Raw genomic sequence first — 14,322 nt, 5'->3', positions numbered from 1 at the left:
ACTGCAGTTACCATTAGGTCAATACAATTAACTTTAGCAGCTTGGTGCTAACCAGAGTAATATGACCATACTGAGCAGAAAGAACTGTGTGTAGCCTGGACTGTTAGTTTTTCCAGACAGTACCGTGAGGGACATCTATCAACAAACTAAACTGCAGCAGTAACACACATTAGTGGTGACTGTGGTCTTTGTGTCCATGATAACAGCTGAGAGTGCGTTTGCTACCCTGTAGCACAACATTAACTCCGCCGGGGGCTACCGCAACACGTAGTCACATCTGTCCAAACAAAAGATAACATTATGTTTATAAAGCTAGCTCCACGTGATATATGTCCATACATCTTCTCTTTAATGTCATGTTACTCATGTGTGTTAACGTAGTGTAAGCAAACTAAGTTACAAACTGTAACTTACGTTAGCTGCCATGCTAAAACCACATTCATCAGGCTATCGCGCTTGGCAGAGCATATAGTAAAGCAACATAAATTAGTAAAACTAACAGCTCCCACGTATGTAGCTTGGTAATCCTTCCTTGTACTGGTCCTCACTGAGAAAGCAGTCCAAAGTGAAATGGTGAGCACACACATACAATATTTTAGGAGTTCTTGTGGGTGCATCCATCCATCCATTTTCTGTACCAATTATCCTGTTCAGGGTCACAGGTGGCTGGAGCCTATCCCAGCTGAACTGTGGGAGGAAGCCAGAGTACCCAGAAAGAACCCAAGCATGCACGAGGAGAACATGCAAACTCCACACAGAAAGGCCCCACCGTCCGTGGTGGGGATTTGATCCGGAAACCTTCTTGCTGTGAGGCTGCAGTGCTAACCATTGCGCCACCATACAGCTGACTGTTGTGGGTGCATCTCCATCAAAAATAAAATGAATCCACTGTGTATTCAAAACCTTAGATGATGGAATTAAAAAAAGACTTTTGTGCTCTTTTGTGCAGCCAACAACAGAGCAACCGCCGTGCTTTGCTCATACCTTCGCCATGTTTATTTTACCGAAGCAGCTGAGCAGCCAAGGTGAAAAACGGGCTGCACAGAAGGGGCAGTACAAGGGGCGGGCCTGGAGGACTTACTTTTTTAGGATCATGACGTCATGCAGGGCAGATCTCAACTCCGCATGTTTGAGCACACATGTCATGACAGCAAACTTTGTCTGAAGCAAGCAAGAGAAGGAGACAATAGAATTTTCTCATTCCAGGGGTGTTTGTAGACAGGCTGGGGACGCATATTACTGTTACAAAACCAGTCTTAAGTGAATTTTGCATAATATGGGACCTTTAAGTACTTAATGAGATGATACTGATAGGAACACTATCTTTATTAAAGTAATGAAAATTCAGTGCTCAGAAAAAGATGATCCATTCAAGGCTTGACATTGAACAATGGGAGGAGATGTAAACACAATGTCAGTACCTAAAGAAGCTTTATCCCTACCTGCTGCAACGTTTGAAAGTCAAAGTCGTGGCCTGCATGTACAAAGTCAGATGATAGTTGAAAAAGACTACTGTAGCTTGGATCAGTGGACAGAGGGGGTAAGGGTCAAATAACGCTGCACTTAATGATCATTTAATAACATCATAACTTCCTCAACTACTCCACAATAAACACAACTTCACATAGGCGTGAGAAGGATGATGATATGTGGGATTACCATCATTATTCTCCATCAGGTGTGCTCGGGATGATGTTTTTGTTGCAACCACTCAGGGAAAGAATTGATGACAGATCTCTCTCATATTAATAAAGTTGAGCTCATTATTTATACCACTTTCTAACAGACACTCTGAGTAAAAATGCATTAAATAACATCTCTAATTAAGGGTCTAATTCCACTTTTCCATTTGTGCTTTGGCTCCAAGATGAGGCCTTTCATCCTTGATGAAACCAACCTGGCATGCATCACCTTTCTTCATTTCACCACTAATGCACAAAGTTGCCAAGAAGGTGTATCTTTCATGCCAATAAAGTGCCTTTGAATTGAATTGATGGAGGGGAGAGAGTGGGGGGCAGAGATGTGGGTACAATGAGGGACAAGGGGATGAAGAAACAGATAGAGGCTACGGGCAGGTATAATAATCAGTCATCTCTCCCTCTCAGGTCATAATCTGTCCATTAGTCTCAGACAGAGAAGCATAACCACTCAATCTCAACCGTAATGGGACGGTGCTTACATGCTTAGACAGAGCCAGTGAACCCCAGCAACTGAGCAATTGCCTTAGCGGTGCAATGAATGAGACTTCAAGTCGTAGCTGCACGCTGCATGTGATGGAGCGTCCTTCTGTCTCCATCTTTTCGCTGCTCATATTGTGTAAACGATGAGAAAAATGTGTAAACAGGTTAATTTGATCTCAAGGGTGAAAGTTAATTCTGTACAGTATGCATTTCTTTTGTTCAACTTCAGCAACACGCAGCAAATTAAAAGTTCCCATTCATTATCCCAACTTTCCCCACAAACTCCTGTCCTTGATTTTTCTTGGTGCAAAGCGAAAGCAGCATCAGACTGTTTATTCCAAGCCTCTGTAACAAAAACCATGCAAGCTAAATGTGTCAAAGCCTCTGTTGTGCATCCTCTTTCAAAGGTCATCTTAATATTCAAGGACAGGAGCCTTAGCGCTCGGAGACTGTGACTGAATAAGCTTATTTTGGTTCACAAGGCCTGAGAGGTGGTGCAGAATGCTAAACTGCTGAATATTTGGTGATGTAAATTTGCCCGGGGTTCAACTCAGACCTTGACTAAAGTGCTGCGTTCTTTATTAACTATGCAAGTTGAACACTTTGAGTGATGAATATGGAAATCACTTTATGTTACTTGTTCACAGAGGACAGCTTCCCTAAATTTAACACGGGCGTGTATTTGCAGCGTCCAATTTAACCTTAAAACGATTTAACATGCTTTTCCTCTAACATGCTGTGCATCGAACCCAACTTGCTCAACTGAAGGCTGCGCTCACAAATAGTTTCATAAACTTCTGATTTTCAGGACCTCAAAATATTACCACAACCTCCAAGATGTAAAACATATTACCTTTGGTATGTTTTTCTATGCTTGAATAAATCCTGCATTAACAGCTGTAGACCTGGAAATTATGTCTATAAAAATCCAAGCCTTCATGCTCATCTCGATAAATTAGAAGGCTGTGAATAAGTTTGCTTATGTCCATAGTTTAAATTAGGGAGGTGAAACTCATATATTATACACTGCTCAAAACAATAAAGGGAACACGTAACAACACAGTGTAACCCCAAGTCAATCACACTTCTGTGAAATCAAACTGTCCACTTAGGAAGCAACACTGATTGACAATCAGGTTCACATGTTGTTGTGAGAATGGAATAGACAACAGGTGAAAATTAAAGGCAATTAGCAAGACACCCCCAATAAAGCAGTGGTTCTGCAGGCGGTGACCACAGACCACTTCTCAGTTCCTGAGCTTTCTGGATGATGTTTTGGTCACTTTTGAACGCTGGCGGTGCTTTCACTCTAGTGGTAGAATGAGACAGAGTCTACAACCCACTCAAGTGGCTCAGGTAGAGCAGCTCATCCAGGATGGTACATCAATGCGAGCTGTGGCAAGAAGGTTTGCTGTGTCTGTCAGCGTAGTGTTCAGAGCATGGAGGTGCTACCAGGAGACAGACCAGTACATCAGGAGACGTAGAGGAGGCTGTAGGAGGGCAACGACCCAGCAGCAGGACCACTACCTCTTCCTCTGTGCAAGGAGGAACAGGAGGAGCACTGCCAGAGCCCTGCAACATGAGCTCCAGCAGGCTACAAATGTGCAAGTGTCTGCTCAAAGGGTCAGAAACAGACTCCATGAGGGTGGTATGAGGGCCCGACGTCCACAGGTGGTGGTTGTGCTTACAGCCCAGCACCGTTTGAACGTTTGGCATTTGCCAGAGAACACCAAGATTGGCAAATTCACCACTGGCGCCCTGTGCTCTTCACTGATGAAAGCAGGTTCACACTGAGCACATGTGACAGACGTGACAGAGTCTGGAGACGCCGTGGAGAACTTTCTGCTGCCTGCAACATCCTCCAGCATAAATGCTTTGACAGTGGGTCAGTAATGGTGTGGGGTGGCATTTCTTTGGGGGGCTGCACAGCCCTCCATGTGCTCTCCAGAGGTAGCCTGACTGCCATTAGGTACCGGATGAGATCCTCAGACCCCTTGTGAGACCATATGCTGGTGCGGTTGGCTCTGGGTTCCTCCTAATGCAAGACAATGCTGGAGTCCATGTGGCTGGAGTGTGTCAGCAGTTCCTGCAAGACTAAGGCATTGATGCTATGGACTGGCCCGCCTGTTCCCCAGACCTGAATCCAACTGAGCACATCTGGGACATCATATCTTGCTCCATCCACCAACGCCACATTGCACCACAGACTGTCCAGGAGTTGGCGGATGCTTTAGTCCAGGTCTGGGAGCAGATCCCTCAGGACACATCCACCCTTATCAGGAGCATGCCCAGGCGTTGTAGGGAGGTCATACAGGCACATGGAGGCCATACACACTACTGAGCCTCATTTTGACTTGTTTTAAGGACATTCCATCAAAGTTAGATCAGCCTGTAGTGTGTTTTTACACTTTAACTTTGAGTGTGACTCCAAATCTATACCTCCATGGGTTAACAACTTATAATTCCGTTAATAATTTTTGTGTGATTTTGTTGTCAGCACATTCCACTATGTAAAGAAGAAAGTATTTAATAAGAATATTTCATTCATTAAGATCTAGGATGTGTTATTTTAGTGTTCCTTTTATCTTTTGAGCAGTTTATAAACTCAGTATATACAGAGTGAAAGCGTTTATTTCTGTTAATTATGATAGTTATGGCTTAAAGTTAATGAAAAACACTGATAATCAGTACCTGATAAAATTAGAATTTAGTAGAAAAAATAAAAACTCTGAAGTGTTGTGTCTAGATTAAGTTGGAACACCGGCAAAGGTTTCCTGAGTCTTCACATGATATTTGAGTCTGAGACACAGTCATAGTGAAGACTGCTGAATGGTCATTGTCCAGAAAACAGTCACTGACCCCCTCCACAAGGAGGGTCAGACCCTAAATGTTCCTGCTGAAGAAGCTGGACTTTCACAGAGAGCTGGATCCAAGCAGGGAGGAAGGAAAAAGATGCAAGATCTCCAAGGGGAATGATTTCTGGACTGCTAATAAAAATAAAGTAATAAAACCCCCTCAGTGGTCTCCTCCTAACAGTAAGGCCTTCAGCTCGTCAGTAAACAGTAAACAAAAAAGTTAAAGAAAACACATTTATTACAGCCCTGGAGGTCAGGGGGTGATAAACCAGGTTGAAAGAGTGCAGCCCATACATTCTGATTGGTCAATACTACTCAGCCTCCTATTGGTCGATCCACAAATTATTCGAGAGCAGACAGAGATCTGTGAGCACAGGAAATCTGAGCGAGTAGCATTGTAACCGAGCAAGAGGACACAGTTAGAGCAAATTTGAGCGCAAGAGCAGAGTTTTGAGAGATAATATTATTAAATCTGAGCATGAAATCAATAAAATACTGCTCTCAAATCAATTAAAAATGCTTTTCATTTAAGATAGGATATTCATTCCATACAGAGAGACATAACATCAAGAGGAGGACGAGAGACAGCAGACAAAGTAACACAGACGAGCTGAAGGCCTTAATGAAAGCATCCTGAGCAGAACCACAGGCTGATAGATGCAGAAATAAATCCCAACCAAGTGCAGAGTGAATATAAATGAACAAACTCTTTAGCACTTCTGTATAAATATCTACTTTTAATGGTCTTATGTAACATTTCTAAATTTAATGACAGCCTGAATTTGAGGTTTTCATTAACTGTGGGGCATAATCATCACAATTTAAAGAAATAAAGACTTGAAACATTTCACTCTGTATGAACTGCATCTATAAAATCCACAAGTTTCACTTTAAGAATCAAACTAATACGACTGATCGATGTTGAGCTGTTGTCAAAGGGTTTTTGGGAGGACTAAGCCAGCAGGGGGCAGCACCTTCTGCATCTATACATCAAGTTATCATGTTGGTGGGTTACTTTCTTTTAACCATGTATAGTGATATGACTCGGTGGCTCTGAACAGCCTCTGGATGTTTTATACAGGTTTGAATTTCCAAACTGACATCGATTAAATGGAACAGAATGATGAATGTGGTGCAAGACCCAGGAAAATAATCTGTGTCTGAGGTTTAAGGGAGAAGGCTGGGGGTTAGAGAGGAGAAGAGAAGGTTTTTAACACAAGAGTCAAGCTCACTGCGTGGATGAGAAATTAATATGTTCAATTTGACACGTGAATCAACACAACGGTACACCTACAGGAGAGGAACTGGTGTTTCTGTGCACATGCATATTTACAGAGGTATACAGTGGGGAAAATAAGTATTGAATGGGTCAACTTTTTTCACATATATTTATTTTTAAAGCTGCAATTCAAACAAAATTTCTCCCAGACATTGGTATTAACTCACATAATCAACACATGAAAAGAAATCATGACATTCAAGTCTATAAATAATGATTATGTGGAATTAAGTACAATAACACAGGAAAAAAGTATTGAACATACTAACTGAGACTCATCTAATACTTAGTGGAGAAGCCTTTGTTTGCAATGACAGCTTCCAGACGCTTCTTGTATGTTTGAACTAATGGCCCACACTGCTCAGGTGTGATTTTGGCCCATTCCTCTGCACAGATTGTCTTTAAATCTGGAATATTCTTTGGTGCCCTCGGGTGAACCCTTTTCTTTACTTCTTTCCACAAATGTTCAGTTGGATTGAAGTCAGGTGATTGACTAGGCCATTCTAACAGACTGATTTTCTTTTTCTGAAACTATTTGAGAGTCAACTTTGCCGTGTGCTTTAGATCGTTGTCCTGCTGGAAGGTCCAGCCACGTCTCATCTTCATCATCCTGGTGGATGGCAGCAGGTTCATATCAAGAATTTCCCCATACATGGCTCCATTCATTGCTCCGTCAATTATATGAAGTTTGCCAAAACCATGAGATGAGAAACAACCCCATCCCATGATGCTTCCACCTCCAAACTTCACTGTTGGTGCAGTGTTTTTTGGCTGATGTGCAGTGCCATTTCTCCTCTAAACATGGTATGTAGTATGACAGCCCAAAAGTTCAATTTTGGTCTCATCTGACCAGACAACATTCTCCCAGTATTCTACAGGCTTGTCAAGATGCTGTTTAGCAAACTTTAAACGAGCTTCAACATGCCTTTTCTTGAGGAATGGAGTCTTGCGGGCTGAGCGTCCATAGAGGTCATGGCGGTGGAGTGCATTGCCTATTGTTTTCTCTGTAACAATTGTACCTGCTGCCTCCAAGTCTTTCTGGAGCAATCTCAGGGTGGTCCTTGGCTCGTTGAGTACTCTTCTGACTATCTTTCTGACTCCCTGGTCAGAAATCTTGCAAGGAGCTCCTGTGCGTGGCCTGTTGATGGTAAGGTGTAACTTCTTCCACTTGCGAATAACGACCCCAACAGTGCTGACTGGAATATTCAGGTGCTTCGATATAAGTCTGTAACTAGTTCCATTCTGATGCTGTGCAACAATCAGGTTGTGAATGTCGTCAGAGAGCTCTTTGCCTTTACCCATCATGAGGTGTGTTGTATTTAACTGCTTGGTGAAAAAACAAACTTTTTTATAGGACCATCAATTTGCTCTAGCCCAGCTGATGTTGGTTTGCACTTATTGGAAGTTCAAGTATCAATTACTGACAGATTTCAGGTGGTATGGTGCATTTCCTTACCAAAGTATACAGCCTTTCCATGGTGTGTTTAATACTTTTTTCCTGTGTTATCGTACTTAATTCCACATAATCATTATTTATGGACCTGAACGTTGTGATTTCTTTTCATGTGTGGATTATTTGAGTTAACACCAATGTCTGGTAGAAATTTCGTTTGAATTGCATCTTTGGAAATAAACGTAATGAGAAAAAAGTTGACACGCTCAATACTTATTTTCTCCACTGTACACTTAAAGAAAAACCTGCAAAGAGCTTTTTATACAAGGTGGAGGTGTGTCTGTGTGACAATGAGGTTTGTGTGCATCTGTAACTAGGGTGTGTGCACAGTATGTCACTTTATTTCCTGTGTGTGTCTATGTGTGTGTGAGAGAGAGTGGGTATTAGGTGTTTGTGCCCAGGCTGGTTGGTAGGACAGTGAAAATGAGTTATGCCTCTCCATGAATGTCTGAAACACCCGTTACTCACTTGCACACACACACACTCTCACATACGCACACACACTGCAGTGTTCAGTCTGCAAACTTAGACTCACGTTTCTTGATGCAAAGTGTAGAATCAATGTCATAAGTGCCAAAAATTCCAGTGTATAGAGACTGACGGTCATGTTTCCTATTCATTACTTGTTTTGCTGCTGCAGTCCAGAGGCACTCAAGAGTAAACTGTAAGTCTGGATTCAGGGAGTTCTTGTAATATGGACGTCTTTAATCCAGACAAAGTGGAACACATGGCTCATACTCAACGCTGCAGAAGCAGCCAGTTTTACTGTGCACAGTACTGACAGACTGTTTTGATCTTAGCTTGAAATCTTTATATTGTTCATTTCACTCTCTTGTCAGAGCGAGGGATGACAGGTGTGTTGGTCACTGCCGAGACGATACAAATCAATTTTACAGTGATTGCAAACAAGTGCAACATGTTGGATAAAAGAACCAACAAGAATAAGACTGAGATGAGTAAACTATCATGGCAACTAATTAGTATCTTAAAGGGGACGTATCATGCTTGTTTCTCCTTTTCACTATGCCAGACTAGGATGCCTGTAAAGCATTTCTGCCCTCAGTACAAGTCATTTAGTTCCTTCATTGCCCCACAATAGCGTTCTCAATATCCTCATTTTAGGCCATTCTGAAGATCTCGTTGAAACGCTCCGTTTGGAGAATGACCTCCAGTAACCTTGCAACGTCACAGCCCTTTGTGCTCTGATTGGTCAGTTCTATCAGAGAGGCGGAGGGGGTAGAGCCAGGGGGCGGTTTTTGCAGCATGGCAGTACTTACAAAATCGCCAGATTGAATGGGGCAGACTGAGCGAGTTTGCTGTTTGTCAAAACTTCACCGTAAGGCATTGATAGCACTAATAAAATGGCAGAGTGTAGGATACGTCCTTTTGTATTGGACCCCGAGTCAGACCCGGACGGTTCTGCAGCTCAGGAGGAAGAAAATCCACCTGGACACAGATCATCTCAGGACGCTTCAGTGTGGTGAGTCAAACCGCTACTGTAACATGTATAGTTTATACGTTTATACTCGGCTCTTGGTGGGTGTATCCCTCATGGTGGTTGTGTGACTAACTGACATAACAGAGGAGGAGCTGCTTTATCAGATTACTCCAATAAAATGAAAGGATCCTCGTGTTGTCACGGTGGTCGAATTTTCGCGGCCAAATGGCAATGACCTATTTTCAGAGGCATCAAATCTCATTCTAGGTTATCAGAAAAAATACAATATCTCATTTTTTGAAAATTCAGGGGGGGAAAGGTCTTGTTTTGAACTTTGTTATATTATATGTAAGTATTAATTCAGGCATCAGCATGATATGTCCCCTTTAAGCTCATCTGGCCCTCACAAAACTTTAACAAAAACTTTTTAGTTGCATTTTCCTTTCTGTTGGTGCCCTAATAAAAAGAAGGTGTTATGCCGTATAGAATTATGAAGTATGTCACCTCCAAGCTGAACTCTACTAGTCCATAAAATCAGATTTCCTCTGGATCTGACCTGCTGATGACTCCCAGCTCTGTGCCAATGGTGTCATTTTGATGAACAAGGATGAGATTAACAATCGGGAGCCAGAACATGGTGCTTTATTTTGAAATGACTGGATACTCTGATTGTTTTCGAGCCTGTTTTCCTGTTTAGTAAAAACTGCTCTGCAAAGATTGACATGCGCCTGTGGCAAAAATAGACTCACAGCGTAAGAGCCACTAACAGCTGTTGGTGGATCGCAGCGTGTGCTGTGTGAATGCATTGATTGACCAGAGTGGTTTCTGAGTACGGTGTAGTGTGCTCTGCTCATGCTTCATGTGTGAGTCAGGGGTAAGTATGGAAGAGATCCACCATCACATCTGTTGTATCCGTCAATTCATGCACGGCACAAGAAATGACTGAAGACAGAGACAGTAGCTGGGTTTCCATTACACCTAGAATTGCTCAAAACATAAATAAAAAAAAGAAACTGTAATGGAAACACCACATTTTCAAAAAAACTCTCAAATTTGATAAAAAAGTTTTTACGCCCTCATGAGGTGGTCTTTCAGACATTTCGATACTGAACTTTGTTGCAAAAGTGCAATGGAAACACCTTTTCCACATGCTGTCATAACAATCCTCATCCTCACCTCCACTGCCACACAAACAGACTCCAGCATTCATATTTTATCAGCTCTGCTCTTATTTATATGTTCAGTGCAGGGTTAGGGTTGTTTGTGTTTTTGACCGACACTTGTTAAGGCGTCAGAACGGCAGGGAGGGGCAGAGGTGTGTGTGTGCGTGAGAGTATGTGAGCTGAAAATGATGATTTTCATTCAGTGTTCTGCTCCTTCCTTTTTCAAGTTAGCGTGATCAGGGACGACAGTTTGTGCAGTGAATAAAAACACTAATGCTCAAGCATCGGCATCGTCATGAGTGCAGCATCTGGACGGACATTATGTTTTACTTTAATAAAGTGTACGCAATTCTGGTCGTTATGGAAACACCGGCAAGGCAAAATTATTCTTTACTGAAACTTCAGATATATCGCTTTTATTTTGCGAAAAAGTTTAGTGGAAACCCAGCAAGTGTTGGATAAAAGGAAAAGAGGATGATCCAAAACAGAGGGAAACACCAATTGTGTTTGACGAACCTTTCAGCGTTAATTCTGCAATATCTACTCATATCGTGATAATTTCCACATATTTTTCTGTTCATTTGCTTTTATAGTGATTTTTTTTAACTGTTAAGACACTTTATAGACACCGTGTACACACAGAGTTGTTCCATATCCACCTTTAAATACGAAAATTAACCCTGTAATCTCGGGGTCTTGTTCACGAGTGAGGGAAGGATGGAGCGAGAGATCGGCAGGCGGATTGGTGTGGCGTTCGCAGTAATGCGGACTCTGCACAGGTCTGTCGTGGTGAAGAGGGAGCTGAGCTGGAAGGCGAAGCTCTCTGTTTACCAGTCGATCTTCGTTCCCACCCTCACCTATGGTTATGAGCTTTGGGTAGTGACCGAAAGAACAAGATCGCGGGTACAAGCGGCCGAAATGAGCTTCCTCCGTAGGGTGGCCGGGCTCTCCCTTAGAGATAGGGTGAGAAGCTCGGCTATCCGGGAGGAGCTCGGAGTAGAGCTGCTACTCCTCTGTGTTGAGAGGAGCCAGATGAGTTGGCTCGGGCATCTGATGAGGATGCCTCCCTGACGCCTCCCTGGTGAGGTGTTCAGGGCACGTCCCACCGGGAGGAGACCCCAGGGCAGACCCAGGACACGCTGGAGAGACTACATCTCTCGGCTGGCCTGGGAACGTCTTGAGATCCCCCCGGAAGAGCTGGACGAAGTGGCTAGGGAGAGGGAAGTCTGGGCTTCCCTGCTTAGGCTGCTGCCCCCGCGACCCGACCCCGGATAAGCGGTAGAAAATGGATGGATGGATGAATTAACCCTGTAAAGCCCAAACCATTAGATAATTGACAGAAAATTCCAGTTCTTTGAACTTGGAGCCTTGATTGGTCCCTCTGAACAACCCCCCAAAAATTTTCAAATATCACTTTCCATATTTGATTTTCATTTTGTATCATATTTGATACATCAGGTCACAATGCTCAACGATTGTTTTTTCCTGGACAAACAAAAACATCATAAATCACAAACAAATCTAACAAGTTTGTACTTCCAAACATAAACAGTGCTACCATCATGCAGTAGTGAGAAAGCCACCAATGGAACTGGCTGGAAGCATGGGAAAAAATAACATTTTAGTATTTTACTCATTTTGCGGTTCACAACCTTTTGTTTTGCATGGTGGAAGGCCTGAAAACAGTTTCTCTCCTTGTTGAAGCAAAGATGCACTCTGCATTTCTGACAGTACACATGGGCAAAGTGGCCTGTGCACTGCTTGCATCTCTGTCGGGTTTCCCATGTTGGGAAACCATCCAGGCCATCCTTTCATACAGCAGTACAGCAAGTTTCATACCTAGTTTTTAACTATAAATGTAAAATGTTAAAAATAAAAAGACTGTATGTTGCTTGATTTTAGATATAATGCATGAAATAAAAGAGTTACATAACCTTATATACCCGCTGTATCAAATTTGATACGCCATCTTCAACACGGTTTTTTAGTATTTTTACTTTGCATGAACCCAGTAACTGTTCCTATTGATGTGCCAGTAAATATTGTAATGTTTTTCTTACCTTAACCTTTTTAAACTTGGCAAAGTTCTTCTTGAAAAACAACCTGTGTCCAATTCCTGAGTCATGGCAGACTTAGAGTGTCACTGGAAGGACAGCTTATGAGTGACCTACAACCCAGTGTTGGTTTATCTGTGCACTGCATGTATCTGATTGTACACATCAGGTTTTTCAGGATAAAAAATACCACACTGCTTATGTGGAGGGCTGAACGAGTCATGTATCAAATGTGATACGTTTGGCGTTATAGGGTTAAAACATACATGCAGCACACATCACCTTTTCACCACCACTTCACCATCAGTTGTGTTACCTTTGAGTTTGTTTTGGACGTCCAGGGCGATGTCCAGAGGGTAGAAGGGCAGGACGGGATCATTAACCAGACGCAGGATGGCTTCTGCTGTCATCTGATGAAACAAAGAGATTTCTGAGTTAGCTCTCTGCTACAACATCAATCTAACAGTCTGGTGTAAAGACTTTGGTGTTTTCTCCCATCATGACCTGATGCATTGTTGTCTTAACATTACACCTGCACACAGAAACATGGCACCAATCTTTAATAAGGCATGATATGTTTGACTAAAACAATAACAAGGTAGTATAACATGCTTTGTGTGTAGCTTGTTCAGGACATCTTTATATATGTTCGTCAGACGCTGGATTGCTGCTGGGACAGAGACGTCTTTTCAGTCAGTCAACAGTCAGTCCTGGTTTTGTTTCCTTCCCTCACGCTCTCACAGGCTCCAGTCCTGATTATGTACCACACGTCTGTGAGTCCAGATTGTAAATTGAAAATCTGAGACCCCAAACAACATTTTGCTTTACATACTAATGAGACAACAGCTGTAATGAGAGAGAAAAAAAACTCGGAACACCTTTGGCTGCAGTGAAAGCAAACATGTACGGAGAGCGCGGCTTGTTGGCAGTGCATCCTGAGCAGCATTGTCCAGATCTCAGAGTGTGTCTGGCTCTGCTCTTAATGCAAACACTGTCGCAGGCTCAGCCCCTCTCAGCAGGCCGAGGACTTGGCAGGGCCTCAACCTGGATTTTTTATCAGGGTGTAACATCGCTGCAGCTCGATGCTCCGACCAGATACTCTGTATGAAATCACAGCTGAGATTATTGACGCATCGATCGTCTTCCTCCACATCCAGACTGCAGCGTTCACACAGGAAATACAGCCCTGGCACACTCCTCAGTCACTCCCTGATAAATGGAGTCACCTTGACCAAGGACGTTAGATGTCTAATCTACTCTGAGCTGTATTATTTGCACTAAGATTAAGTTTCCTGTTAGATGCAAAGAATCCTCATGTAAAAATCTATTCTCATCGTAAAAAGAGCTCAGGTGTTTCCAACCTTTCCCCGTCATTCATTCTGTTTAACTGTTTACTTCTCTGTCACAGTTCTGAGTCTGTGACCTCTCCGTCTTTTCTCCACTTAGTTTACTTCCACTTTTTAATATGATTACAGTTAATCCTCAGGAGTCTGTCAATAGAGCCTCCTCACTAATAATAGTGTGTGTGCCATCCAGAAATAACTGCTGCTATAAGCTTGCAAGGTTTCGTGCTAAAATGTCTAATTATAAAGATGAGATCATTTCGGCAAAGCAAGTTTATTTGTTGATCAAAATTCTATGTTTACAATAGGCAATCCAAAGTGCTTTGTAGCAAAAAGGAAATAAAATCACAAGAAGGCAAAATAAAGTACTTCCATACAACATTGAAATATTGCAGATTAAATACTTTCAATTGTCATATGTAAAGCTAAAAATAACTGTTTTCATCCTGGGTTTGAATGTTGTTGGAGTTGAGGCCTGTCTCAAATCTTCTCATTTAAGGGCATGAAATGGGAATGCATGATCACCATGTTTAGTCCTAACTCTAAGCACTAGCAGG

General features: G+C 42.5%; 1 protein-coding gene across 1 annotated transcript in view; it reads right to left on the bottom strand.

Annotated features, from left to right (window-relative positions):
- The window catches only part of naaladl2 (N-acetylated alpha-linked acidic dipeptidase like 2), an 894,403-nt gene that overhangs the window by 46,333 nt on the left and 833,748 nt on the right, over positions 1-14,322 (bottom strand). The window contains exon 17 of the mRNA XM_074668343.1: positions 12,739-12,832. Coding sequence (XP_074524444.1) covers positions 12,739-12,832 — 94 coding nt within the window. The remainder of the gene's footprint in view (positions 1-12,738; positions 12,833-14,322) is intronic.

The sequence above is a fragment of the Halichoeres trimaculatus genome, unplaced genomic scaffold (assembly GCF_033239565.1).
Source record: "Halichoeres trimaculatus isolate MK-OKI-2021-1 unplaced genomic scaffold, fHalTri1.1 fHalTri1_scaffold_4, whole genome shotgun sequence".
In the NCBI taxonomy this organism is placed as follows: Eukaryota; Metazoa; Chordata; class Actinopteri; order Labriformes; family Labridae; genus Halichoeres; species Halichoeres trimaculatus.
The sequence above is the reverse complement of the archived record's forward strand: the minus strand, read 5'-3'. Positions and strand labels throughout refer to the sequence as shown.